This window comes from Microtus oregoni, unplaced genomic scaffold (genome assembly GCF_018167655.1).
Source record: "Microtus oregoni isolate MIOR12 unplaced genomic scaffold, Mior012 000015F_ref0000493, whole genome shotgun sequence".
Classification (NCBI taxonomy): Eukaryota; Metazoa; Chordata; class Mammalia; order Rodentia; family Cricetidae; genus Microtus; species Microtus oregoni.
Genome location: NW_024543074.1, coordinates 1,323,924 through 1,351,608, shown reverse-complemented (window position 1 = coordinate 1,351,608; position 27,685 = coordinate 1,323,924). Strand labels below are relative to the sequence as shown.

The window sequence follows — 27,685 nt, the reverse complement described above, 5'->3', positions numbered from 1 at the left end:
CCAATCTCCCGCTGAGGGGGTATTTGACCTTTGGTCCCAGTGAGAGTGCCGTCTCCTCCTTGTCAAGAAAAAAAGGGGGATCAGATCTTGTCTTTGGGCCTATATTGGTATGGTGGGGGGGGGGAGTCTTGGGTTGCCCTCCTCCAAACCCCAGACCCAATTTCGGGGACTTTAATCCTCCGTCTAGTGGTTGTGAGCGCTATTGTGTTTGTGTGAGTGCCCAGAAGTCAGGCGTAATTCTGTTTGCTGGGGCCTCCAAGGTAGCGATTTCTTCACTCGCGTTAGATCTTTGCGCACGCCTTGAGGCTGGAGGTGGAGTTAGTCTTTGAGAAATTAGGTGGTGGGGCTAGGAAGAAGCGGTGGTACTTCGGTGTACCCCAAAAGTGTCTAGAGACCTAGAAAGTAATGACTTCAAAGAGAAGCTCCCGGAGGCCAGGGATATCTCCTTTGGCGGCCAGGAGACGCCAGAGTTCAACAAATATCTCTGCTGGCGTGGTGGTTCACGCCTTTAAACTGGAGCCCCGCTAGTTGAGGCTACCGAGTTCAAGGTCATCCTTGCCTACGCGGCGAGTTCGTGCGTTCGAGGCGAGCCAGAGCTACTGGAGACCGTCTCAAGAAAACAAAACCATTATTTGGAGGGCAAGTAAAAGTTTACAGGTGACATTGTTTACCCTCCAGAGTGGCTTCCAGGGACAGCGCCCATGAATGCCATCCAAAGAAATTCCTCCGCGCCTCCAAGAACGAGCACCAAGCACAGGCAAATGGTTCACATCGCCCAATTCCTTTTAGAGTCCTTTTTTTTTTTTTTAAAATCTCCCCTTAATTTCTTAGGGTTGAAGAACACACTCAAAGAAGCGGGGCTGGGGGCGGGTGATCGGAGACCCAAAATGTGACACCGAGAGCCTGCAGAGGGGAGGGCTCGGGAACTACCCACCTAGAGTAATAAGAGGGAAAAGAAAAAACGGAAAAGCTGCACGGAGCGCACGAGCGAAAAGCTCCCTACCAAGCCAGGCTTTGTTCCCTGAACCTAAGACTTTACCCGGCGGCGGGCGGGCCGGGAGCGAGCGAGCGAGCGGAGGCGCGCGGCCATGGCTGCCGCGGCCGGGCAGGGGGGCCGGGGGGGCGGCGCGTGAGCGGGCGGCGCGGGGCGGGCGAGCGCCCGCGATGTGCCACTCCGCGCCTCCCCCGCCGGGCCCGGGTTGCACGGTGGCCGGGCGGCCCTGGTAGCCAGCGAACGGCGCGGAAGAGGAGCGCGGCGCGCGAGTCTCATTGTTGAGGGGGGGGGCCCGTCGGGGCATGAGGGCGAGAGCACGGCGGGGGGGGCGGCCAGACAGAGCGAGCGAGGAGGAGGACGCCGAGGAGGAGGAAGGAGGAGGCAAAGAAAAGAAGCGGCGGCGGCGGCGGAGGAGGGGGCGAGGAGGCGCGCGGCCCCCGCTCCCTCCCTCCCCCCCTGACCCCCGACCCCCGCCGGCCGGCCCCCAGCCCCAGCCCCGGAGGGAGCTCATGGGAGTATGAAGGAGATGGTAGGAGGCTGCTGCGTATGTTCGGACGAGAGGGGCTGGGCCGAAAACCCGCTGGTCTACTGCGATGGGCACGCGTGCAGCGTGGCCGTCCACCAAGGTAAGGCGGAGGGGGGGCGGCCGGCGGGGGGGGCTGCGGGACCCCGGGGGCGGCGCGCGCACCGGGTGCCCTCGGCCGCGCCCTCCGGAGCCCTCCTGGGGCGCGTGCCCCTCCCCCACCCACCTGAAGCGAAGGGCGGCGTGGGCTCCCCCCGCCCCAGACTGGTCCTCCAGGACCGGGTCAGGCATTGTTTTCTTGCCTATTGTTCCAGTCCCGCGCCCCCCACCCCAAGTTGAAGGAGTTTTGGGGAGAGTCCAGGGAGCAAGGAGTGAACTCCCTGATACCCGCACCGCCGGTTTCGGGGCTGTCCCGAGAATGTTTACCTGCGAGGTATCCCCCCCCCCACACACACACACCCGGTTTATTTTGGTTCCCGCTCCGGGAGGAAGAGGTCAAGGGGGGGTCATCCTCCTTTGCTTCCGGATGCTGGGAGGAGCGGAATTGGGTAGGGAGAAGGGTCCCACGGGAGAAGGGACTCCTGAAATCCTCCGGGGAAGAGCTGAGGCTGGGAGAGCGGTGGTACAGGGGGCCCGGAATGGAGGAGAGGGAGGTTTGGAGTTTCCCCCAGCAGCACATGGATCGGGAGTTAACTCCTTAAGGAATCTTGCCGAGGGCGCAGGCTGGCATCTCTGCCTGTCTGGCACAGGCAACCAACCCCCCCCCTTCCTGAGACAGCCCTTAATGCGGTGACAGAGGGCTCTTCCCGCCAGTCTCCCTTGGTTACCTTCACCGCACCTGCTCAGCCTTGACTTTTTGACCTGTACCTGTGATAGAGACAGAAAATGAGGTTCTTGGACCCCCGACTTCCTTGCCTCATCCCTTACTGGCCCTTTAAGAAGTGCCCCCCCCCATAACAACAAAACGTGTTAGAATCATGACTATTTCTTGTTCGGATGTCTGGTCAGGGCAGAGGATGGAAAACAGGTCCAGGGGATAAAAGGGGGTAGGGGGGTGAGGATGGAGGAGGATCCTCGGAAGTTTAAGGTCAAGGCCTGTCAAACTTGCCCCTGTTCGGAATGCGTGGTCCTGTGATTGAAGGCTGGCTCTATGCTGTTGGACATTACTTGTGGTCCTGTTTCAGAGTGACCCGGAGTCTGGGGAGCAGCCCCACCTACTGGGCTGGTTTTAGTCTCCTGAGTCTCTCCATGCCCCCAGTTATTCAGGGGGGAAAAACCAGTGGCTGTGGGCTTTGCTCAGTGACTCTCCTCCCCCACTCTTAGCTTGCTATGGCATCGTCCAGGTGCCAACGGGACCCTGGTTCTGCAGGAAATGTGAATCTCAGGAGCGAGCAGCCAGGGTGGTGAGTTCAGATTCTGTTCTTTTTTTTTTCTTTCCCCATATCACAGCATCTTCTATAGGTTGAGCTAGGGCACCCTGAGGCTGGGGCAGGACTAAGCTTTGCCACTCAGGATATCCTGTTTCCTGACACACACACCCCCAGGCCCAGCCCTCCTCTGCTCATCACTTTGCTCTGCCCCACCTCCAGACCTCCAGCAGGGGGGCTTTGATTTGTGTGTGTTTGTGGGTTGTTTTTTTTTTTTTTTTTTTTTTTGTAAATGAACCTCAGGTCCGCCTTACCCAGTCTTCAGCAGTTATGAGCTCTTGGCCAAGCCTCTTTTCTGCACACCCTTCCCCAGATCTATGTCATCTTGGGTTCTTTTGGATGAGTTCAGGGAGGGTCCGGATCAGCAGATTCCCCCCAAACACCTGTGCTTCTTGCATTGGCAGAGGTGTGAGCTGTGCCCACACAAAGATGGGGCGTTGAAGAGGACTGACAATGGAGGTGAGGGGACCCTGAGCCCCCGCTCAGGTCAGCCAGGCCCCCTGAGCAGGTGGGGGGTGGGCTGGCTTTCCCTGCTCTGGTTGTGGAAGCAGGGGACAGTCTACAGCTTGGTGCTGGGAGGGGTGGGGTCTCGTGCTTGCTGGTCTGCTGAGGCTGATCCTCACACTGTCCCAGGCTGGGCCCACGTGGTGTGTGCCCTCTACATCCCAGAGGTGCAGTTTGCCAACGTGCTCACCATGGAGCCCATTGTGCTGCAGTATGTCCCTCATGACCGCTTCAACAAGGTCAGTGGCCCCTCACTAGTCCCTTTCCTGGCCTATTGTCCTGGGGTGCCACCATTATGCTTTCTAGCTCTCCTGGGGAACTCAGGAGAAGTATGCGTACTGCTGGACTATCTTCTGTGCACAGACAGGTGTATGCCTCTGCTCTGTGGACTCTGGCAAATAGTAAGCTCCCCCAAAGTAGCACAGCCAGAGAACAGCCTTTAGTTAGTAGTGCATTCTTGAGTTTCTAGTATGTGAGCGAGATGGTGCAGCAGGTACCCAGTGCTTGCTATTAATCAAGACAGATGGATGAACAGGCATTTAGATAAAGGACACCCAGTGAGGCTTGCTTGGGTATAAGGTGGTTAAGGAAGGAGAAGTTAAGGCTGCGTCCTAGGGCGTGACAAAGAACTGACTTTGAGGATCGGTCCCAGGTTCCATGAAAAGATACAGCATATGCAGAGGTCCAGCAAGTGGAGCAGTGGGCATATCAGGGAGCTAGGCTAACATAGATGCCAGCCTCTCGAGCCTTACCAAGGACTGTGCCTTGAAAATTGAATACTCGGGCTGGAAAGAGGGCTTGGTAGATGAAGCACTTGCTGCTTTTGCACAGAACCAGGTTCAGCACCTGGTACTCACATGACAGCCTGCAGCCATGTGTACCTCCAATTCCAGGGAATCAATCCAGTGCACTTGTCTGGCTTCTGAGGGCACCAGGCACACAGTGTGGTATACATACAGACACACACTCATACATGTAGAAATAAATAAACTCTTAAAATTTTCAGAATTCATTTCCCCAGGCATACCAGCTGCATTGATGACCTTGTGACTCGCTTTTGTTGACTTGCATTGTATAGGTTCCAGACCATTTCTGTTCCTGTCGGAAATTCTATTGGCTAGCACTGGTCTGGGGTGGTGGAGGGCAGGATGGGACTGAGGGGAGGCCAGAGACTCCCCCAGCAGGCAAGGTGGGGTTCCCTGGAGGAGGGGTCCATTGTGCTGTGCCCTGCAGACCTGTTACATCTGTGAGGAACAGGGCCGGGAGAGCAAAGCCGCATCAGGAGCCTGCATGACCTGTAACCGCCACGGATGTCGACAGGCTTTTCATGTCACCTGGTGAGATTCCCATTCCCAGCTGCTCTGGGCTTTGTGGTGGCTGTTGAGTGTTACTATCTTTTTGTTTGCTTGTTTGTTTTTTGTTTTTCTGAGACAGGGTTTCTCTGTAACCTTGAAACCTGTCCTGGAACTGGTTCTGTAAACCAGGCTGGCCTCGAACTCACAGAGATCCACTTGTCTCTGCCTCCTGAGTGCTGGGATTAAAGGCGTGCACCACCACTGCCCAGCTTTTTATAAATTTTTTGGGGGAGGGGAGGGGAGTGGGACTCTGTTGTGAGAGCTGGTGGCAATGCCATGCTTAGAACTTGGGTCCAGGAGGAAGGAGGTGGAGGCAGCTGTGGTCTGTGGCTACACCCTGCTGACCTGCCTCTCCTCAGTGCCCAGATGGCAGGCTTGCTGTGTGAGGAAGAAGTGCTGGAGGTGGACAATGTCAAGTACTGTGGCTACTGCAAATACCACTTCAGCAAGATGGTGAGTCCTGCCTGCTAGAGGGCACATGCGCTCTGGGACACCTGTGCCTGGTGCTGGAAGGCAGAAAGAAGAAAGACACCCCCCCCCCCCCGTGCCCCCTAGTCCCTGCTTTCTGGGAGCTCTGCGGGGTGCAAATCAGAACTAGCCCAAGTGAGTAGTCAAGGCTAGGAGACAGAACCCTCCCCCTCGCACCTGTCAATCTGGGAAACTTTAAGCTAGTTAGAGCTAGGAGGACAAGTAGGATAACACTGTGCTGGGACAGGGTGTTTTTTGCGTTCATGAGGCTCTTGTTGACCGTGTGTGATCCTCCCCCATGGCCCAAATGTGCTGCCTGTGTCCCATTTCACAGATAGGTAAATTAAGCGTCCCTGATGGTATAGCTTGTCTCCCAGCTGGTGGGTGGGAGGCAGAACAAACAATTCCATCAGAAAGGCCCTCAGGAACTGGCCATGCCAGGGGTAGATAAGATAAGGTGAGGGGGAGCCTGTGCTGGGGCCGGAGGGAAGGCTGTTTGATGGGACCAGGCAGGTAGTGAGCTTGAGGGAGGAGATGAGGCTGTCATGGCTGAACAGACGAGGAGCTTCCCCAGGCTGGGATGTATCTGCAGAAGTAGGCTGCAGCCAGGACTCTGTGCCCCAGGCCACAGCTTGGAGAGCTCCTGAGAAGCCAGAGAGTAATATGATCAGATTTGTGTTATAGTCAGATTATCCTGGCAGCAACCAGGAAGCTGGGTCGAGAGACAGCTGCAAGCAGAGGGGCGGGTGACAGGGACGAGAGGCTGGATGCTGGAGTCCCTGGAGGTGTGCTTGTCTAAACATGAGAGTGGTCAAGAAGCGGAGGTGAATGTGAAGTAAGATCCAGGCTGTAGCCAACCACTGGGTGGGGAGAGGTGGGTCCCTGGGGGTGTTAGGAAGGGGGCCGCTGGCCTCTCAGGGAGTCCACACCTCGGTCCACCCAGACCATCTTGTTTTGTGCCTGTTTCCCCCATTTGATGACTAATAGATCCCCTTCTCTTTTCAGCGGTGTCCTGGTTTGCTCCTAATTACACAGTCACTGTGCTTTTAGAGTTTGATGGCCACTTAGGGCAAGGTCAGGAGTTCTGATGCATTTGCAGGTTTGCAGGTGGCAGTAGGTAGACTTTGGTGGGGGTCCCCAGGCAGGGTGGCAAGGGCAGGCAGAGGTTACAAGCCTGAAGCTGCCTCTGTGGGTGTCCAGAATAGACAGGGTCCAGATGTGAAAGAGACTTGGGAGAAAAGATCTGGGACTTGATGAAGTAGGAGCAGAGCCCAAGCTGGCGAGGCCTGAAATTAATCCTAGGCTTTGGCAACTGGGGACTCATTGGTGGTCATAGGGAGCAGCTGCGAGCCTAGGATGGGTAAAGCTGTCAGACCAGGCACAAGGAGGGCAATCCCAGGGAGGTGGTTTGGTGTTCGTTGACAGCAGCCCCCGGCTCAGGGCAGCAGATCTTCTGTATGGACCTAGACTGCTGGGCAGAGAGGAGAAGCAGAACCAAGGAGGAGGATATGAGGGCTCTGAGAGAAATGAGTTCTCAGGGAGCCAGGGCTCCTCCCGGACTGTCCTCTGCGTACCTTTTTTCTAAGGGAAGTAGGTGGCCATAGGCTGTGGTTCAGGCTGCCTGAGATGCTAGGAGAGCACTGGAATATGGGAAGGCAGCAAGAGGCCCAAGTCCTGGGTCCAGGTCCATGCCCAACCTCACTGTCCCTCTTTGGAGGCTAAGGCTGGTCCGTGCCTCTTTATGATTCTGACCTCTGTGGTTGAATCTGTACATTGTTTCTTTTTTTTTTTTTTGGTTTTTCGAGACAGCGTTTCTCTGTGGTTTTGGAGCCTATCCTGGAACTAGCTCTTGTAGACCAGGCTGGTCTCGAACTCACAGAGATCCGCCTGCCTCTGCCTCCAGAGTGCTGGGATTAAAGGCGTGCGCCACCACCGCCCGGCAAATCTGTACATTGTTAAGACGGTGGCACACGCTTTTAATCCCAGCTCTTCGGAGGCAGAGACTGCTGAATCTCTGTGAGTTCGAGGCCAGCCTGGTCTACAGAGCGAGTTCCAGGACAGCCAGGGCTACACAGAGAAACCTGTCTCATAAAACAAAACAAAACAAAACAAAAGACAGCTGGGGAAGCCCTAGGATTTCTAGGTTGACCAGCGAATCACAGAAGGCAGGGGTAACCTGCAGGGGCAGAGGGACCGGCTCTGGGATCCTGCGACCTTCAGAAACCTTCCTTAAGCTAATGAAAGAAAGGTTTGGCAATTCCTCTCAATCTCTACCTTCAGAAGACTTCGCGGCACTCCAGCGGGGGAGGAGGAGGAACAGGAGGTGGAGGCGGTGGAGGAGGTGGCAGCAGTGGTACCAGCGGTGGTGGAGGTGGTTCAGGGGGAGGCGGCGGCGGCGGCAGCAGCAGCAACAGCTTCCTTACTGGCAGGAGAAGCCGGTCAGCCTCACCGTCCACACAGCAGGAGAAGCACCCTACCCACCATGAGAAGGGCCAGAAGAAGGTGAAGGCCTGCTCTGTCTGACATAGCTCTTTTCAGAGACTCCCACCAGGTGCCTAGGTCTTCCCCGGAGGCCACTGAGGTTGAAGAGGTAGCTAAGGAGGTACACCCTGAGGCTCAGAGGTTGGGACCTGGCTTCTACGTCTGCCTAATTCTCTGTTTTCCTCACGACGTGACAGTGTCCCCAACCTATGATTTTGTGATCCTACATGTTTGCACACATCTCTAGCCTATCCCCATGCCAAGAAGTGTATGTGTGTTCCAGGGGTACACCCTTGTGAGTGCCTGCTCATGTGGTGGTGCTCTGTCACTGGCGCGATAATGGGACAGGCTATTTTTAGCAGGAGGGAAGATGGGGGAGGGGCTCTTGGCTCTCAGAGGATCTTGCCTGAGCCACTCCTGTCCAGCTGGAGTCTTCCATCGCTCTGTGGAGGGAGAGGACTCACTGAGCCCCCTACACTCACGTGTCATGGTTAACCTCCTTCAAACTCCCCTTCCATCAATATCTGGTCCCCTTTTCCTCCCCAGAGTCGAAAGGATAAGGAACGCCTTAAACAGAAGCACAAGAAGCGGCCTGAGTCCCCCCCCAGCATCCTCACCCCGCCTGTGGTCCCCACTGCTGATAAGGTATTACTGCTTGTTCTCAGGATGCTGAGTGTGCTAGTCCGGGGGTGACTGTGTATGTAGTGTGAAGGGTCAGGGTGAGCAGGGGCCTGCTTGGGCATCCTCTCACAGCAAGCCCCGACACATGCTATGGGTGAGGTGGGGGTGCCTCCCTGCCTGTTAACTGCCATGTGGGCACCTTTGTCCAAGCTGAGGCTCAGCGTTGGGCTCTTGTCTTTGGAGAGCAGAGGTGTGGCCCCCGGGCTTGTTTTCCCTGCGGGATAGGCTGAGAACTCCTGCCACTGGGGGACGGCTAGATCCCACTTCCTGCTGGGTGGGAGCGGCTTCTGGCAATACCCTGAAATCCCCAGTCACCCCACCCTCTCAGCTGGCTTGGCTGTAGAAATGGGTAGCATCTGAAGGAGCAACAGGCAGGCCCTACCCTAGGCCAGAGAGTGCTAATCCAAGCCAGAGCAGACTGTGTGAGTCTCCTGGGGGCCTGGAGAAAGCACTCCCTCTCGTCCAATTACTGCTAGTCACCTCTGCTCCCTCACACGGTTGGCAGGGCACTGGGCATTTTAGCAGGAGGCTTAGGTATCAGGTTTCCAGGGTGATGTTGCTGTGGCAACTGTCCCAGTAACTCCCCTCCTGCTTTGCTTCCCTGGGCTCACCTGGGAAAGCTGGTCTGACCTTCCCTGGAACCTTCAGGCAGATAGACCTGTCGGGGGTCCCCTACCAATGGGGGTTACCTTTGGACATGCTGTAGAGTTTTGCCTATCCCCTCACAACCCATCCCAATACTTAGACCCCCTTCCCCCAGCTCCTCTCTTCCTGGTGGCTTTCCGAACCACATCTGGCTCCCTTCAGAACTCCAGCTGCTGAAAAGAACAAAGGAAGACAGAGACAAGGGCTCCGCCCAGGGAGGGTAGCTCTCACTTCCCTCTCATTCGCTCCTTGGGCTCAATTTGAATACTTGGTATCCACCCTAAAGAGAGCTCACCTTCTCAGGTACTCAGGCACAACTACATAGAGGCCAGACTGTCTTTGGAACCAGGGGAGAGCAGGGGCACATGGGGAGGACTTAGTTTAGTCGTCAGAATAACCCAGTGTGGTAGGTGCCTTGCCAGGTCACTTCCACTTCCTCAGTGACACTGAGAACACAGAGAAGTTACATAATTTGTCTAAAAGCACACAGCTAGCGGGAAAGCTTTCAACCACAGTGGTCTGGCTTGAAGGGCTGTGCTCGCACAGGCACTAGTAACAACCACTGCCATCAGACGCCTTATTTACTGAACCTCTGCTGTGTCTCTGGCACGGAGCTGCTCCTGACCCCCAGGAATGTGCTCCTAAGGATGGTAACTGCTGAGCGAGGTCCAGAGGCTACACAACAGAGATACCATGGTGAGGAGGGCAGAGCCTCCCAACACCCTGCCCTCCCAGAGTATCGCACCTCAGCCTGAGAGTAAGACCAGGTTATTCGCCTAGGTGTGTAGCAAGGCTTCCTAGAGTTGGGGCTTCCTAGCTGGGTGTTGGAGGAGCAAAGACAGGCTGCCCTGTGGTGGGTTGGTGTGCAGGCTTGGGGATTCCAGCAAGAATTTGCAGTCGTCAGAGATGGGCCGAAGCCAGGTGGCTGTGAGTGGTAACAGCTGGAGGGCCCAAGACCAGCACCAATCTTTAGGCCAGAGGTATTTCCTAGTGAGCCTTCGCTGAGTAGGTCAGTGCGGAATGTGGACTGGTCTCTCTTGGGTCCTGGGGCAAAGACAAGGTCAGGACATTCCCTAGAATTCTGCAGCTGCCTCCTGTCTCACTGTTCTAGAGCCTCCCACAGCTCCTTGCCTGGAGACAATTGAGCCCAGGTCTTGTGCCTTCACCCTCATCCCCAAATCAGGCTGAGCTGGATTGTGCAGCTGGCAATGAGCCTCTGTTGTCTCTCCCTTAGGTCTCCTCAGCTCCGACTTCCTCCCACCATGAGGCCAGCACTCAGGAGACCTCTGAGGGCAGCAGGGACTCAAAGGGGAAAAAGTCTTCCAGCCATAGCCTGAGTCATAAGGGGAAGAAACTGAGCAGTGGGAAAGGTGTGAGCAGTTTTACCTCCGCCTCCTCCTCTTCCTCCTCCTCTTCCTCTTCTTCCTCCTCTGGGGGGTCTTTTCAGCCTGCAGGTGAGTATGGGTGTCATGGAGGAGGCCGGGAGGGGGAGCCTTTTGTCATATGCTGTTGTGGCTGGCAAGGGATTGGTGCTTCACAGGGAATTCCTCCCTCCCCCAGAGGCTCAGTTCCCAGTTGGGTTCTCCACCCTTCCCTCTTTTTTTTTTTTTTTAAGATTTATTTATTTTTGCATGTGGGTGCTTTGTCTGCACACCAGAAGAGGGCATAGGATCGTTAAAGATGGGTTGTGTCAGGTCCTGTTATAGGTAGTTGTGTTAGATACCTTATTTTGCTTTCGGTAATATGTGTTAGATACCTTTTTTTTTTTTTTTTTTTTTTTTTTCGAGACAGGGTTTCTCTGTGGCTTTGGAGCCTCTCCTGGAACTAGCTCTGTAGACCAGGCTGGTCTCGAACTCACAGAGATCCGCCTACCTCTGCCTCCCTAGTGCTGGGATTAAAGGCATGCGCCACCACCGCCCGGCTATGTGTTAGATACTTTTATAGCTAGATGGTTATAGACTGCCGTGGGAGTGCTGGGGCTTGAACTCGGGTCCTCTAGAAGAGCAATCAGTGCTCCAGCCCTCACCTTTCCCTTCTTAAGTCAGAGCTCATCTGTTCCTTTCAGGGCCAACCCCTCCAGCCCCGCAGTAATGTCCCCTACTCTTGTGCCAAAGGGGCCATTCAGAAGCACCAATATTAGTTCCAGGCATGGCGGCCTGTAATCCCAGCATTTGGGAGCTGCAGGATTGCTTGAGTTTGAGGCCGGCCTGTGCTGAAGAGTGAAAACCTGTCCCTGCCAGTGCTAATGTGACAGTAATTCACTCAAGGGTGGAAGTGGCTTCCCTCCTGTTGTTTCCAGCAGGGGCTGTTAACCTAGAACACACAAGGCTTCATTCCCCGGCTAGTGTTCTCCCTCAAGCTGGTAGGGAACGAGGGAGGTAAGTGGTCCAGCAGCAATCCCCTTCCTTTGTTGCAGGCTCGTCCTTGCAAAGCTCTCCTGACTTCGTGGCATTCCCCAAGCTGGAGCAGCCTGAGGAAGACAAGTACTCCAAGCCCACGGCCCCCACTCCGCCAGCCCCTCCCTCGCCCACAGCCCCTGAGCCCCCTAAGGCTGACCTCTTCGAGCAGAAGGTGGTTTTCTCTGGCTTTGGGCCCGTCATGCGCTTCTCTGCCACCTCCTCCAGCTCCAGCCGGGCCCGAGCCCCCTCACCTGGGGACTACAAGTCTCCCCATGTTTCGGGAGCTGGGGCCTCAGCAGGCGGCACCCATAAGCGGATGCCTGCACTGAGTGCCACCCTTGGACCTGCCGAGGAGGCTCCTGAGACAGGCTTGAAGGAGAAGAAGCACAAAGCCAGCAAGAGGAGCCGCCACGGGCCAGGCCGTCCTAAGGGTAGCCGAGGCAAGGAGGGTGCCACAGGCCCCACTGCCTCCCTCCCTGGGGCTCAGCTGGCTGGTTTTACTGCTACTGCTGCCTCGCCCTTCTCTGGAGGCTCCCTGGTCAGCTCCGGCCTTGGGGGTCTGGCCTCCCGGACCTTTGGGCCTTCAGGAAGCTTGCCCAGCCTGAGCCTGGAATCCCCTCTGCTGGGGGCAGGTTAGTGACTCCTGTAGTTAAAGAACATCTCAAGGACTAACCAGTCCTGTGAGAAAGCAGGAACTTAAATGGAAGAGTTAGAGGAAATGTAGCTGGGTAGAAACTGCTCCAAAAGACAGAATGGAGGTGACCATTAGCTCTAAGATGTTCTCTTAGATGTCGTCTGCATGAGGAGACTGGGGTAGACGCCAACAGGATCAGGAGTGTTCTAATAGAAAAATAAGAAAAGCTCAGAATTGCCCAGACCAAGGCGGGGTAGTAGAAGTGAAAGGCCAGAGTCCCAGGCATGCAGTATTCCCTGAAGAGGGGCTGCCTTCCCATCTGAAGAGGAGTCTGGGGGATAAGGGGACCTTAGGGTTTCCTGTATGTCTTTGTATTTTTAGGAATCTACACCAGTAATAAAGACCCCATCTCTCATGGTGGAGGGATGCTGCGGGCTGTCTGTAGCACCCCACTCTCTTCCAGCCTGCTGGGGCCTCCAGGGACCTCAGCTTTGCCCCGTCTCAGCCGTTCCCCATTCACCAGCACCCTCCCATCCTCTTCTGCTTCCATCTCCACCACTCAGGTGAGACACTTCCTGGGCAGGTGGGGACAGCACCTACAGTGTGCCCTCTCTTCTCCAAGTGTGCCCTACCACACTGTCCAGCTGTGGTAGAGGACGAGCACACTGAGGCTGGAGTCTGGTCCTCCCAACAGGTCTTTTCTCTGGCTGGCTCTACCTTCAGTCTCCCTTCTTCCCACATCTTTGGAACCCCCGTGGGCACTGTAAACCCCCTCCTCACCCAAGCCGAGAATAGCCACACAGGTATGCTGGCCCCTGCTCCTGTTCCCTTTTCTTCTGAAGAACATGGCTGTAGAAAGCATGAGGGTCCCCTCCCTCCGGCCATTGCCTCCTCTGCCTAAACATTTATCTTACACACTTCCAGCCAGGGGACACCTTAGGGAAAGCATTGCTGGGCACAGCAGGGCAGTCCTGCCCCATCCACAGAAGAGAAGTGACCTGCTCAAAGCCCTAGGTAGAGAATGGCAAAGCCAGCTAAGACAAGGCAGTGCCAGCCCAGTACGCTTGCCCTCTCCCCGACCCCTCCTGTGCAGTGGTAGTCGGGGTCACAGAGGTCCCACCAGCTGGGCTTTCTGCTCTCCACATGTTTAGGAGTTAAGGGGGTGGGAGGCAAGCTCCTCCATCTTCTCCCCAGAGTCTACTAAACCCCTGAGAGCTGAACAGAGACTTGGGGGCCTGTCAGCCTTGGGGCGGGGCTTGGCTGTAAGCTGCCAGTTGAGTTAAAACCAAATCTGACTTCTGTTTCAGGACTTGGTTGGGTAAAATTGGTGTGCTTTCTATAACCCAGAGCACGTTTGTGTGTGTGTGTGTGTGTGTGTGTGTGTCTCCTGTTGACAACAGTTTTCTCATCTGAGTTTATGAATATAAGAAGTCAAAGCTAATTATGATAATACAATGATTAAGGGCTTGCTTTGTGCTTGCTGAGCCCGCCAGCTAAGCCCAGCACTCTTACGACCTTATTTTAATCCTGAGAACGGTAGCTACACACAGAGGCTGGTTACCATTTCAAGGTCACACAGCCAGTGTCTGGTTCAGTTGCTCCAGGTTTGTCTTGACCTCAGTTTCTGTAACTGGAAGATCTAGAAACAGACAGCAGGAGCCCTGTAGGAAGGGAAGAGCTTTTCTGAGATGCGGTTGCCAAGCTCAGCTCCTTGCCACTATGAGCTACCAGCCTAGGTTTGGGGGGTACTGAAAAAGGGGGCTGTGTTGAGGTCCTAGGAGCAGCACCCACTTTCCAGGGAGGGCCCTGAGGCAGGTAGCTCCCCTCCCCCTGATCCTTGCCATCCCTTCTCCTTCCAAGAGCCAGACCTAGAAGACTGCAGCTTCCGGTGTCACGGGACCTCCCCACAGGAGAGTCTCTCTTCCATGTGAGGGAGGGTGCACCTTGGTGGAGGGAGGAGTGGGTGGGGGCAGGATTGAGGACCTCCTGTTTGGTGGGGGTGGGCTGGAATCTATGCTAGGTGAGCCTGAGTTCACGTCTCCTCTGGCCTCAGGTCTCCCATCAGCAGCCTCCCTGCGCTCTTCGACCAGACAACAGCGGCGCCTTGTGGGGGTGGCCAGTTAGACACCACGGCCCCGGGCACAACTAACATGGAGCAGCTGCTGGAGAAGCAGGGCGATGGAGAGGCTGGTGTCAACAGTGAGCGGGGAGCACAGGGACGGGAGGCCTGTCCCAGCCACTGCTTCCCCTTTCCCTAGGGACTCAAGCCAGTGGCTCCAGGGCTGATTTATTTCTTTTAAACATTTATATTTTAATTCATTTTACATTCCAACCAAGGTTCTCCTGCCACCCCCTTCCCACTCCTCCCAACAGGCAAGGGCTCCCATGAAGAGTTGACACAGTTTGGCACATTAATTTGGGGCAGGATCAAGTCCCTCCCCTCCACATTAAGTCTGAATATGGCACATACACACACATACACACACACACACCCCTCACCCCTGCCCCAGGACTCATCTTTAACCTTGCATAGGTGGTGCTCTCCGTCCACCTATGCTAATTCTACCTTTGTTCCTCATGACCTCCTGGCACAAGTTGTAACCAAACCCCAGGTTGTACCCACTCCCCTCGATCTCAGTAGCATCAGGAGCCTCCTGCAGTCCTCAAACCTCTGTATCCTAGATCTCCCTCCCCAAAGGCATCTGTCTGGGTAGCCTTTGCCCTCTAGACCCAGTCCCTCCCACTGGCCCTGCCTCTGTGATGCGTGCTGCACTAACCTCAGGCTCCTCCTCTCTCTCTGAAGTTGTGGAGATGCTGAAGGCCCTGCATGCACTGCAGAAGGAAAACCAGCGGCTCCAGGAGCAGATCCTCAGCCTGACAGCCAAGAAGGAGCGACTGCAGATCCTCAATGTGCAGCTCTCTGTGCCCTTCCCTGCCCTGCCTGCTGCCCTGCCTGCCGCGAATGGCCCTGTCCCAGGGCCCTATGGGCTGCATCCTCAAGGTGAGGGCATCCAGTCCAGTCTGTGGTAGGAATTCCTGCCCGGTGGCTTGAACTGGTCCCATTGCATCTCCCATATTCCCTCTTTTAGTGGGCAGCAACGACTCCCTGAGCACCAGCAAGAGCCCTCCAGGGAAGAACAGCCTTGGCCTGGACAATTCCCTGTCCACGTCTTCCGAGGTGGGCACTGCAAGGAGGGGACAGGGAGGAGGAACTGGAGAGAGGTCCTTTCAGTCTAGTTCTACCCAGCAGCTGTTGGAAACTGGCCACTGAAAGGATTGGTTGTTATTTTAAATAAGTAGTATATGTGGCTGCCTCCTTAATACAGGGCCCTGACTAAGTAAGCAGTGAATGAAGTAGACCCAGGCCTCCCGAAGATGGGCTGAACCCAAGAGAACAGCAAATTGCAAAGGAGAAATAATAGAAAGATGAGCTCAATTAAGGGCTAAAGGAGCCCGAGAGAAGGCGGCCGTTTTGGGGAGGGAGTGTTGAGAAGCCTTTGTGAAGGGTTTCTCATAGTGCCTCACACATGCTAATCCCTGTGTAATTGGTGGCGGTTGGAATAGCAGTTGCTATTGTTATGTTGTGGTTATTATTGGAATCCAACAAACCGGGCGCTTGGTTCTTCTCTGCCACTTACTTACTCTGACTTGGGGCAGTCATAATCATAAAAGCAACACCAGTTGCAAGCTTGCCCTGCAGAGTTTCTTAGTCTTCACAGCGACCTTGTGGAAGGATATTGCTGTCACATACAGTGTATGAATACATAAACCGAGGCAGAGGTTGAACCCAGGGCTACCTACCCAAGGCCCTGAGTTGTGGGATTTGAACCTGAGCCTCTCGCTCCCGTCAGAGTTCCGTTGCTCTTGGCTGCAGAGTTCCTTAACTGGTAACGTCAGTGACTTTAGCCGTGACGTGAAATGAGTACAGGTCCGTACTCACCCCTGGACCTGGTTCCCTTGGAAAATCAGTACCATTACCATTGTTCGTCATGAAGCCAGACTAGCAAAGGGTGCTGGGCCTCTGGAGGTAGCCAGTAAACATGATCTACAGCCTTTTGCTCTCCTCACCGGGCCCTGCTGTTTCTCCAGGGTGCCTGGAGCCTTAAGAGGGCTTTGCTTCAAGAGAATGCTGGTGGATACTGGGCTGGGGGCCAGAAAGGTCATACTGGCCCCCTGCCCTCTGACTTGTCCCTTCCCCCTCCTCCCCAGGACCCACACTCAGGCTGCCCGAGCCGCAGCAGCTCATCGCTGTCCTTCCACAGCACGCCCCCACCGCTGCCCCTGCTCCAGCAGAGCCCTGCCGCTCTGCCCTTGGCCCTGCCCGGGGCCCCTGGCCCGCTCCCACCGCAACCACAGAATGGGCTGGGCCGGGCACCCGGAGCAGCGGGGCTGGGGGCCATGCCCATGGCTGAGGGGCTATTGGGTGGGCTGGCTGGCAGCGGGAGCCTGCCCCTCAATGGGCTTCTGGGGGGGTTGAATGGGGCTGCTGCTCCCAACCCTGCGGGCTTGAGCCAGGCTGGCGGGGCCCCCACGCTTCAACTGCCAGGTTGTCTCAACAGGTGAGGGAGAGCTCAGCCCTAGGGAAGGGAATGGGAGGCTGGATGTGGGAGGGATGCCCCCCAGTACCCCCTTGTCCCACCCAAAGTAAAAAAATACCCTTAGGCCCTATTGCATTTATAGTTCTGGCAGTCTGTTGACTTTAGGGACTCCTCAGATTTTAGCTCTGGGTGTATCTGGACAGGAGTAGTTCAGGGGACAAGATCTGAATCATGTCCCTACTGCTAGTCTTCTGGACAGGTTGTCCATCTGCCTGGGCTTGAGGGCTTCTGGGAACTCGTGGGTGTGGGGTCTTTCTCTTGGTACCTTCTTATCTATGTTATACCGGCCTCAGCCTGACAGAGCAGCAGAGACACCTCCTTCAGCAGCAAGAGCAGCAGCTCCAGCAGCTCCAGCAGCTCCTGGCCTCTCCACAGCTGACTCCAGTGAGTACCCCCTCCCTTGCTATCCCCTGCCAGCCCTACCCAAAGAGCCTACCTCCAAGAATGCAACCATGGAGAGGGTCTCCAGGCTGGTGGGCTTGAACCTGGGGGGTTTGTGAGCAGTTGGAAGACAGACTGTTTTCAGGGCCTCTTGGGCACTGGGCTGGGGCTGCTGGGTCACATTGCAGTGACAGAGTTTGGAGAGTGGCAGGTCCAGTAGGAACTGAGTTTTGCAGTCCCTGCCCCAAGAGTCTTTGGGGGATTTCCAGGATCTCGGGGAGGTTTCTATGCAGGTGACATTCTCTCGACCACCTTTTAAAAATGAGGATTGAAGCTGAGTCTGACTTAGTGGCGCCCCACGCATTAGGTCCTTGTCTGCATCCCCTTCAAGGCAGACAAACAAAATGAATAGGTTGCTGGGTGTGGTGTGTGGTATATGACAGTACTCCAAGCAGTTTGGAGCCTTGGAGCCTGAGGCTGGGGAATGGCCATGAGTTCAAGGTGGGCCTGGGCCACATAATGAATTGGAGTCTGCCCAGGACTTTAGAGTAAGACATGAGTCTTTTTTTTTTTTTTGGTTTTTCGAGACAGGGTTTCTCCGCAGCTTTTGGTTCCTGTCCTGAAACTAGCTCTTGTAGACCAGGCTGGCCTCAAACTCACAGAGATCCACCTGCCTCTCTGCCTCCCGAGTGCTGGGATTAAAGGTGTGCGCCACCACCACCCAGCTTTAAGACATGCGTCTTAAAGAAATAAAATAACCAAGAAAAAAAAAATAAAACGAAAACCCCAAACAGTAAGAAGTCTGTTAAGATGACGCCACAGAGCTGGGTGGTGGCGCCACACGCCTTTAATCCTACCACTTGGGCAGCAGAGGCAGGCAGATTTCTGTGTTCGAGGCCAGCCTGGTCTACAGAGAGACTTCCAGGGCATCCTCCGAAGCTACAGAGAAACCCTGTTTCAGAACCCCCTAAGATGGACCTTGCTGTCTGCTTAGTGACCTGAGTTCCATCCGTGGAACCCACACGGTGAGAGGGGAGAATAGAGTCCCTGACCACCAGTTATACCCCCTAACACAGAAAGTAAATAAGTGTAATTTACAAATAATTATTCAAGAAGAGAAGCAGTTGAACCGATTACTTTGTGGGAACAGAATGTTACTCTCCGTGTGTGTTGTTGTTGTTGTTGTTCTCTCACACACACTGGATTTCTCTGTGTAGCCTTGGCTGTCCCATAACTTGTTTTGTAGACCAGGCTGGCCTTGAACTCACAAAGATCCATCTGCTCCTGCCTCCCAAATGCTGGGATTGAGGGCAGGCATGTGCCACCATGCCCGGCTTTAATTTTGGTTTTTGAGACACTGAAAATAAATGCCTTTTAAAGTTAGATAAAAATAAATAGTTGGGGATGGCGTTTTATGCCTATAATCTCAGTGTGCACACGGGAAGTAGAGGCAGAAGAACCGAAAGTTCAAGGTCATTGTCAGCTCCATATCAAGTTTGAGGCCAACCCTGAATGGGACCCTGCCTCAAAAACAAAGCAACTTTTTGCACCCCCTTTTCCATTTATTTTTATTTTATGTATCTGCCTGTGTACTACGTGTGTGCAGTGCCCACAGAGGCCTGAAGAGGGCATTGGGTACCCTGGAGCTAGGCTGTTTGCAGATTGTTGAAAGCTACCTTGTAGCTGCTGGGACTTAAATCCAGGTCCCTTGGAAGAATAGCCATTGAGGCATCTTTCTTGGCCACAGACAAATTTTTTTTCTTTGTTTTTGTTTTTTGAGGCAGTGTCTCACTAACCTCTGATTGGCCTGGAACTCCATTTACAGACCAGGCTGATCTTGAACTCAGAGATTCTTCTGCTTCTGCATGAGTGCCACCAAGTCTTTCAAACTAGTTTTTAGAAAGAAAAAAAAAAAGAAGGGAAGTGCTTGGTGATTGTTGTTCCACTTCCATGCCTTCTGTTTGGAGTGTGGTTGTCATAGGGACTGAGGACCTGACACGGTGGGCAGGGCCAGAGCTGTGTACGGCCTGCACTTGCCCAGGTGCTCAGTTGGCAGCTGCTTACCTGGCCACAGGTAGTCCTTTACTTGTCCAGAGGGGGAGACAGAGGCCCAGAGTGCCAAAGTAGAGACAGACTCTTGGTCTTCCTGTCGTGGGCCTTAGGGTTCCAGTACGAGGGGCCCTGGTCTGGCAAGGCAGGTAGCCTTGGGGAAGACAGCAGGGCCACTACCATTGAGCAGTCTATCCTTGCAGGAGCACCAGACTGTGGTCTACCAGATGATCCAGCAGATTCAGCAGAAACGGGAGCTGCAACGGCTGCAGATGGCTGGGGGCTCCCAGCTGCCCATGGCCAGTCTGCTGGCTGGAAGCTCCACCCCACTGCTGTCTGCGGGCACCCCTGGCCTGCTGCCTACAGCATCAGCCCCACCCCTGCTGCCTGCTGGAGCCCTGGTGGCCCCTTCACTCGGCAGCAATACAAGTCTCATGGCTGCAGCAGCTGCGGCTGCAGCAGTAGCAGCAGCAGGCGGACCGCCAGTCCTCACTGCCCAGACCAACCCCTTTCTCAGCCTGCCCGGGGCAGATGCCAGTGGGAGTGGCCCCAAAGGAGGGGTGAGTAAGGGGCCTGGGTCTTCTTTGTCCCTTCTAAGGGACAAGCAGAGAGGGATAGTTACAGTGACATCAGATAGATCTGTAGTGGGAGGCAGCAACCCCTAGGTCAACCAGATAGCCGGCTGCAGACAGCAGGACCTCGTGTCCATTGGGGTTCCCTTCTTCAGATGCAAGAAAGGCCGCTCTGAGCCATTTAGAGAAAACAGCCTTCCAGCTTGGTGAGATGGCTCAAAGTGTAAAATGGTGCTTGCCACCAAACCTGATGACCTGAATTTGATCAGGGACTCATGTACTGGAGGAGAGAGCGGATTCGGGGAATCTGTCCTCTGTTGTGCACACATGTGTGTGTACACATGCATATACACATTGACTATGATTTTTTGTTTTCTTTTAAAGTCTATTTTAAAAACCAGCTTTCCAGTGGGAGGAATAGTTAGAAAATGCTGTTTCCCTCCTGTGTGCAGCAGTTAGAAAGAGATGCCCTTCTGGGCAGGCCTGTTTCTTCTTGGAGAACTCACTCACCTGAGCCCAGGAAGCCAGCTCTGGGCACAAGTCAGGCACTCTCACTCCACACACTGCGGACAGGCAGAGGCCTGGCTGCTCCATACTCTGCTCCAGTAGCCTCTGCCGTCCTTGGGAGCTGTTCTACCTGGGCAATAGGGCCAGATGCCTCCAATATTCAAAATCTCCCTTCCTGTCTTTCCAGACCACTGACAAAGGAGCCTCAGCCAGCCAGGAAAAAGGCTAACTCGACCCTGTCTCTCCTGACCCCTACATGGCTTGAGGGTCCTTGCCTGGAATGGGTACCTGGGCCCGGACTCTTAGAGGGCCAGGCCCAGAGCTTGTGCTGATGCCCAGGGAGTGTGTGCCTGGAGTTCCAGGTGCTGTGGAGAGAGACTGGAGGGAAGCCCTTCCACCTGGCCTGTTCCCGTACTGCACTGGCTGCTCCAGGAGCGAGGATCGGGGAGGACAGGCTCCAAGCCTGCCTAGGAGCCCCCCCAAAGAGCAAAGCAGGTCATGGCATAGGAAGTGGAGAGTTGGTTGGACCTACCATGTAAACCAGTCAGCACTTGAATGGGGAAGGAGCAGGGTAGGCCCTTGGGCCTCCCCTGTGTGGTATTCCTTATGGAAAAAGGGCTGGTCCCAGTTGACCTTCAGAGTCTTCCCAGCAGAAGGGGTCCCTTTGACTGCTTCCCATCATCCCTCCCCACTGAGGGTCACAAGCTGAGCTTGGAAAAGCCTACAGATGTGGGGGGCTGAGGAAGGGCAGGATAGCACCTCTTGGGGCCCCATGATGGGGCTGGGCAGGGGGTGGGGGTCATCCCTCACTGTCCTTGGTGTCCTGCCCCTTTTTGCACTATTGGCTTGAGGAGTGCCGAGGGTGGGGAGAGGGAGCTGCCTGACTCCACAGAGCGTGAGAGTGTGTGTGAGTGTGAGTGTGTGTTTACGGTCAGTCTGCTTAACCTGTCTGTCTGTCACCCCTTTCTCTGGACCTGGGGCAGCCAAGGGCAAGGACAGGAGCATTGGCCAGAACCAGAGCAGGACTTCCTAGCTCTTGTAGCCTGTACCCCCTTCTCAGCTCTAGTCCTTTTCCAGGGCATGAATTGTAAACTTAAAAAAATTAAAAAAAAAAGAACAGTACTCCAATATTGGAGAATTCCTGGGGGCTGAAGGCTCTGAATCAGGGTAATATCCTACCTTCCCTCCTCTGGACCCCACTCTGTCTCAGGGCCCCTCAGGGCCTCCCCCCCCCCCCCCCCCCGTATCTGGTCTTTGCTGGCATAAGAGATTAGGGAGGGGTAAAGCACCACTTCTAGCAGAAGTCTCCCTCCCTGAAGTAGCTAGCCTGCCTCTTCAGCCCCACCTTCACCAGCTAGGAGAGCCACTTAAGCTAGCCACTGTCCCTTTCACCCACCAGCTGTTTTCCAGGCTGTGGTCGTAGGCAGCAGAGTCGGTCTGCCCAAGGCCATTGTGAGGAACATTGAGTGGGTCATGGAAGCGCAGCCATGGAGGCCTGTGTCCCTTTTGGTTGCACTGGCTGGGACTGAGGGCCAGTTTTCCCTGATGTTCATGTCTGTGGGTCCCTTTGCATGTGTGCATTTTGGTGTGTTTCTGTTTGGGTTTTGTTTTTGGGTTTTTTTTTTTTGTAATAAAAAAAGATGTGTATATTTTTGGCAATGACAGAAACGTAGTGCAGATATATTTTTGCCTGTGCTGCTCAACTGTTTTTTTTTTCTGGTATGGAAAATAATATTCCTGTTGATAAGACTTTGTAAGATACTAGGGTGGGTTGGGGACCTTCAGGAGCAAGTTCTTTGGCACTAGGAAGGATTTATTTGAGGGGTCAGTTGTGTTGACCTCAGAAATACTTTTCTAACTGCTTAGTATCGGGAAGGCATGGTCCTCATCTTTTCAGCTCTTAACTCCTAGTCTAAAAGCCAGCGATTCTCCAGATTCTTAGGCGGTTTGCTCATCCAGGCCCACACCGTTACCCAGCCACCATTCAGAACCAAGTAGTCTCTGCTGTGATATCTGTAAGGCTGTCACGTGTGGAGTAAGTAGGAGCCCTAGGTGCCCCGCCCCAGATGCTCCTTGGCCCCAGTCACCCTGATCTCTGGAACTCTGCTCTCAACTTTGCAGAGCTCTTCTTCCTGTTTTGGGCCAGGATGCTGAGAGCTCTGGGCCTTGCATAGATTGGTGCTGCTCTTTTTTTTGTTTGTTTGGTTTTGGTTTTGGTTTTTCAAGACAGGGTTTTTCTGTGTAGTGGAACCTCTCTTGGAACTCACTCTATAGATCAGTCTGGCCTTGAACTCATAGAGATCTGCCTGCCTCTGCCTCCCAAGTGCTGGGAGTAAAGGCGTGCACTACCAACTACCACCATTTTAGCTTTCAAAACAAGGTTTCTCTTTGTAGTCCTGGTTGTCCTGGAAGTTGCTCTGTAGACCAGGCTGAACTCAAACTCAGAAATCTGCCTGCCTTTGCCTCCTGAGTTCTGGGATTAAAGGCGTGCACTGCCACTACTACTAGGTGGTGTTGCCCCTGTACTGAGACAAGAGGGAAATTGTGACATTCTTGGTGAAATGACATAGGGAAAATTAGGAACAGAGTACATGGCAGGTGGCAAGAATGACCTCACATCTTACAGTCTTAGTGGTTTTTGTTTTTGTTTTCCTGGGACAAGGTCTACTCTATTATGTAGCTCTGGCTGTCCTGGAGCGTGCTATGTAGACCAGGCTGGCCTCAAACTCAGAGAACCACCTGCCTCTGCCTCCTATGTGCTGGGATTAAAGGTGTGCACCACCATGTCTGACTTTGGTCCATTTTTTGATAAAGAGCTTTGGTGGGGTAAGGGGAAAGATGCAGAATTGGAGCCATCTCTGTCTGGGGGAAGGGGAGGATGTGGTTTGCAGAGCGGAAGTGGAGTCTGAGAACGCATGAGTGGATCTTGATGTCACCACCCTCAGAAGAGATGAATGAGCAATGCATGCCGAGTCTGTGCCCACCAGGGCAGTCATGGCTGGTGGATCTCAGTGCTGAACGGGATTCCACTGTAGTTAGGAGGTCATTGGAGCTGACTTTACAGGTGATTGCTCTAAGCCTAGGAGGGACAGAAGCGATGAGCCTCAGTACCTAGCCTGGTCATTCCTGTTCCATTGTCCAGCCTTCTAGCTGCATCTAGTTGGCTGGCTGTCCCTGTGTGTGTGTGTGGTGTGTGTGATGGTGCGGTTGCGAGTCTAGGATGGTGCCCATGGTGGGAAGGTATCTATGTAGCACTGACTGTCTTAGCTCCGAGCTGACGAATCCTCTCCATAGACAATGACACTTTAAGGGTTGCCTTTAAAAAGAATAAATTGTTATCTCCCCATCCCCTCTCCCTCATTCCAGCTTGTTGTTTCTCCCTCAGGCTCTTGGGTCTACCGCTGCCCCTAGGTGCCCTGATCTTGAGGCTGGTAACCCGTTCCCTTTACTGTGTTGAGACCCAGGGAGTGCCCACTCTAGACTCCTAGGAAGGGGCTAGACAAATGAGGGGAGCCCAAAGGGCGACATTTACATTTCCCTCTCCCAAACTGGGATGCTGACAGGTTTTCAAAGACACAGGCTCCCCTGCTGCTTTCCAACAACATCTTTTAAGAGTGCAGTGGGCCAAAGGGAAAAAACAGGTAGCTGGTTCCTGGGGAGGGGTGCCTAGTGGACGGAACTTCACCCACTTGGAGGAAGGTGGGGCCGGGGAGCCCTTCTGATCCCTCTACTCACTTCCTCCTTGATTGCGGGTGTGTTTCAAATATCCACCAGACCACCTTGTCTTGACCTACTGAAGAGGTAGAGACTGAGGGCCACCCCCATTCTCCTGTGTTCACTTTCTCCAGCCCCACTTGGGGCTGCAGACCGAACTCAGGCTCTCTTCCTTCCATCCCAGCCTGTTTCCATGTAGCAGACCCTTCCTAGGGGAGCAAGGAAGGGAAGCCACAGATTGCAAACCCAGGGGCTCATTTTTCATTTTTTTCTGAAACCTTTATATCCTCAGCCCAAGAGGCAGTGTTCCCTTGCGACCTCCAAGCCTGGAATTGTGCATAGCCTGGGTCTTGTATCTTTGTATAACGGATGTTATTTGTACGAAGGGCAGTTCGTAAACAGCACTTGTTCTTTTAATAAAAGAATGTTTTACTAAAAAAAAAAAAAAACAAACCAAAGAGACCTTGCTTTGTCTGGCTTCACTGAAGGGAGGAAGATGGGTGCCAACTCCGAGGGCCCGTGGGAGGAGGAAGATGGGTGTATATGGTCAGTGACCAGTTTTTTTCAAGTACTTGGAGGAATAGTTTAAACCGGAAGGCACATCATACACGGTGCAGGTGAAGATGCAGGCACCCGAGCCCTGCTGGGTGATAGATCACACTGCCTGTGTTTCTAAACGCACTGCCTCCGACTCCGCAGGGCCAGGGCGCAGGGTGGCACCTGCGGGCTCCAGGGCTGCACTGCCTGCCCCTCCTGCGCGGGGCCGGGCGGCGTCTTCCGGGAGGGGAGAGAGAGGGATGGGGGAAGAGGAGCGGGAGGGGAGAGAGAGGGATGGGGGAGGAGGAGCGGAGAGGGTGGCGACCCGGACGGGCCGCGGCGGTGCGCAGAACGCCCATGCGCGGCGGCGTGGGGACGAACATGCACGCTGTGGTCATGCGCGGGGCCTCGGTGAGCGTCCCCTCTTTGTTGACCCCGGCGGATCAGCCCCGCCTCCCCGGCCAGGGCCAGGCTCCGCCTCTCGGCCGCGCGATCCCTCGGGGCAGTCTTTTCTCCAGAGGACTCTCCCCTAGTGGATGCCAAGACCTGCCTCTACTGTGACCCTTTTCCCAATCTTTTTGTCGCTCCCACGTCCCCTTAGCCCGTGATCTTTTCCTCCCCAGATGGGCTTCCGGCGTCCACCCTTCTCCACTGATTTTATTTTTCTGTTTCCAAATCACATCTGTCTGCCGGCCTTGTCGAAGCTGTGCCAGAAGCGGGAAATCTCCTCTTGGCTGGTGAGTACAAGAACGCCTTCTCTCAGGACACAAGTCCCGTCAATTTCCGGGATCTCAGGGCTACATCGAAGACAGCGACCGGGACACCCCTGCTCCCAGCCGGCTCTAGGGAAGGTTTGGTGGACCAGAGGGCAGAAGACAAGGAGCCAAGTCTTCTGGGCTGAGGGGAGGTCAGCCACATGATAACCCAAGCCCCAGGGTTAGAAGAAGGTAGCTGGGATCATGCAAACTTACACTACTTCCAAGGTTTGGGATGACCCTGAGCCTCTTATCTTCCCTGGCCATAGGCCCGATGGTTCCCCAAAGAACCAGCCAAGCCCGTGGTGGCACAGAAAACACCCATCAAGTTGGAGCTTGTTGCAGGAAAAACCTACAGGTGGTGTGTATGTGGCCGAAGCAAGAAACAAGTGAGTTATTCCAGTTGCCTTTCACTTGGTTGTGACCCAGTTCTATACCACCCTGAACAAGCCTGACCTCAGAAGCTAAGCAGGGGTGGGCCTGATTAGTGCTTGGATGGGAGATGCGAGACACACACACACACACACACACACACACACACACACACCAGTGTCTCCACAGCTCTCTCTCTTGCTTGGGGTCAGCATGGGAACTTTCAGCCCCTCTTTATTTCCCTTCTTTCTGTATATACCCCGATACAAGGCGGGGGTTGATAGCAAAAGACCAGCTCATAGTGTATCCCTTGTGTCTGAGAAGCATTCGAAGCAGAGACAGGAAGATGCCTATGCTGTGACTGGCTCAGTCTCCTCTCCTTCCAGCCCCTCCTCCCTGTGTGTGCACTTTGGGGCCAGCTCCGGGGCACCAAGGACTTGAATGTTTTTCCCTCTCCCTCCCCGTGGGCAGCATCCCTGCTCACACACCAGGCGTTGGACCTCACTGCTGGGAACGTTCTGCCGTCTTCCTCAGGTCTCTCTGCCTGCCCTCTTTTTACCTCAGATAGGACTTCTTTTGCTGCTGGAGCGGGAGCCTCCCTCTTTCTGGAGAACTCTGCCCTGTGATTGGCGTGAGAAGCCCAGATCCCAAGGCTTACTTTGCCACACATTTGTTTTGGCCTTTGAACAGATATTCCAGAGGGTGGGGCACTTTCAAGGGCATGCCAGCCAGAGGGCTGTGGGTGGGGTGGTTGCACACACCTACTCTGTGCCCTTTAGGAGGGTGTGGGTCTGCCTCTCCCCTTTGGGCCTGTCTTCATTATCCTCTTTGGAGGGACACGGTGCACGCATTACTGATGCTACTCCAGGAAGGCAGGCAGGCAGGCAGGCAGGCAGGCAGGCAGGCAGACACAGATACCCCTTGCTGTTTTCTGAACTCTGGAAAGGCCCTGGGCCTGCTGGGCTCTCTCATCCTGGGGGGACATTGAGAAGAATGTCACTTTCATGAGTCACTCAGCCACTAAAAAAATAAATAAAACAAAACTCTGGGTGGGATGTAGCCCCGCGGTTAGATGTTTGTCTCGTGGGCACGGAAGCCCCTGGAGTCTGTCCCCACGTGGAATGAACAGGGTGTGACACCCGTCTGAAGTCATAGCACCTGGAAGGTGAAGGCAGGAGGATAAGGGTTAAGGGTCAGCCTCAGGCAGCAGAGCCTGTTCAAAGTAGGCCTGGACTGCAGGAGAACTTATCTGGAAATAAAAGAGGGGAACTGGTAAGGTGCTCGGCGGTTCCGGTTCGAGGCACTTGTCAGAGCGCCTGGCTGACTTGTGGGATCCCCAGTGCCCGCAGGGTGAAAGGATAAAACCAACTCCCACATTCGCCCCGTGACTTCTGTGTGTGGGCACGAACATGTGCTCGCATGCGCACACACACCAAATTTGAAACATGTAAAAGCCAAACGACAAAACTCCAGCCTTGTTAGTGTTAACGTTGCCTCTACCTGAGGCCCAGTTCCCCTTCCGAATTGAATTGTTCTGGCTTTTTGGCTTTCCCAAAGACGAACAATGAGAAATACTTATACTACCGTATGGTGGCCATTATTTCCTCATGTCAGCCTTCCTGTGACCCCGACATTGCAGGGCTGGGAACAATAATTGTGGTCAGCTCTCCTCCTGCCCCACTCTGACTTCTTTTTCTCCCACCAGCCCTTCTGCGACGGCTCCCACTTCTTCCAGCGCACCGGCCTTTCTCCGCTCAAGTTCAAAGTCCAAGAGACTCGCACAGTGGCCCTGTGTACCTGCAAGGCCACCCAGCGTCCTCCTTACTGCGATGGTACCCACAAGAGCGAGCAGGTACAGAAAGCAGAAGTGGGCTCCCCACTCTGAAGGGTCCGTGCCTCCTGGCCCGCTGCAAGCTTCCTCTCTGTGACGGCCACAGTGCTGAGGCATGGAGAAAGGGCTCCAAGGACCGTGGGCTGCTGTTAGCAACTGTCGCCTGAAAACCCTGTTTCTCCTGTTACACAGTTGAGAGCAGGCCTCCTGGGTCCCCTGGCAAAGCTGTCATTAAACAGTGAGACCACCCTCTGAGCG

The 27,685-nt window shown here is 54.6% G+C and overlaps 2 protein-coding genes across 3 annotated transcripts; both read left to right on the top strand.

Moving 5' to 3' along the window:
• The first annotated feature begins 1,053 nt into the window (after positions 1-1,053).
• Mllt6 (MLLT6, PHD finger containing) lies at positions 1,054-22,528 on the top strand. Of its 2 annotated transcripts, none has more exons than XM_041664618.1 (20): positions 1,054-1,620; positions 2,841-2,920; positions 3,349-3,403; positions 3,578-3,687; positions 4,682-4,785; positions 5,163-5,256; positions 7,552-7,773; positions 8,299-8,397; positions 10,313-10,448; positions 11,495-12,109; positions 12,493-12,674; positions 12,806-12,914; positions 13,972-14,038; positions 14,165-14,310; positions 14,915-15,112; positions 15,201-15,289; positions 16,321-16,670; positions 17,003-17,093; positions 19,343-19,699; positions 20,406-22,528. In XM_041664618.1, exons 1-20 carry the CDS (start codon positions 1,512-1,514, stop codon positions 20,445-20,447), a joined length of 3,255 nt encoding a protein of 1,084 aa, XP_041520552.1. In that variant the 5' UTR covers positions 1,054-1,511; the 3' UTR covers positions 20,448-22,528. The 2 variants fall into 2 exon arrangements, with proteins under 2 accessions (XP_041520552.1, XP_041520551.1); XM_041664617.1 differs by having other exon boundaries at positions 10,313-10,532.
• A 2,421-nt stretch (positions 22,529-24,949) lies between these two features.
• On the top strand, positions 24,950-27,676 carry Cisd3 (CDGSH iron sulfur domain 3). Its single transcript, XM_041665385.1, has 3 exons — positions 24,950-25,206; positions 25,494-25,613; positions 27,302-27,676. Exons 1-3 carry the CDS (start codon positions 25,093-25,095, stop codon positions 27,479-27,481), a joined length of 414 nt encoding a protein of 137 aa, XP_041521319.1. The 5' UTR covers positions 24,950-25,092; the 3' UTR covers positions 27,482-27,676.
• Positions 27,677-27,685: the final 9 nt, after the last annotated feature.

What these genes read in the sequence shown, in the direction of transcription:
- Cisd3 (XM_041665385.1), top strand. Translation starts at nt 25,093, where the DNA reads ATGGGCTTCCGGCGTCCACCCTTCTCCACTGATTTTATTTTTCTGTTT. An exon ending in GGGAAATCTCCTCTTGGCTG is followed by an intron (nt 25,207 to 25,493) that starts GTGAGTACAAGA and finishes CCCTGGCCATAG; the next exon opens with GCCCGATGGTTCCCCAAAGA. An exon ending in GTGGCCGAAGCAAGAAACAA is followed by an intron (nt 25,614 to 27,301) that starts GTGAGTTATTCC and finishes TTCTCCCACCAG; the next exon opens with CCCTTCTGCGACGGCTCCCA.
- Mllt6 (XM_041664617.1), top strand. Translation starts at nt 1,512, where the DNA reads ATGAAGGAGATGGTAGGAGGCTGCTGCGTATGTTCGGACGAGAGGGGC. An exon ending in AATACCACTTCAGCAAGATG is followed by an intron (nt 5,257 to 7,551) that starts GTGAGTCCTGCC and finishes CTCTACCTTCAG; the next exon opens with AAGACTTCGCGGCACTCCAG. An exon ending in GGGGTCTTTTCAGCCTGCAG is followed by an intron (nt 10,533 to 11,494) that starts GTGAGTATGGGT and finishes CCTTTGTTGCAG; the next exon opens with GCTCGTCCTTGCAAAGCTCT.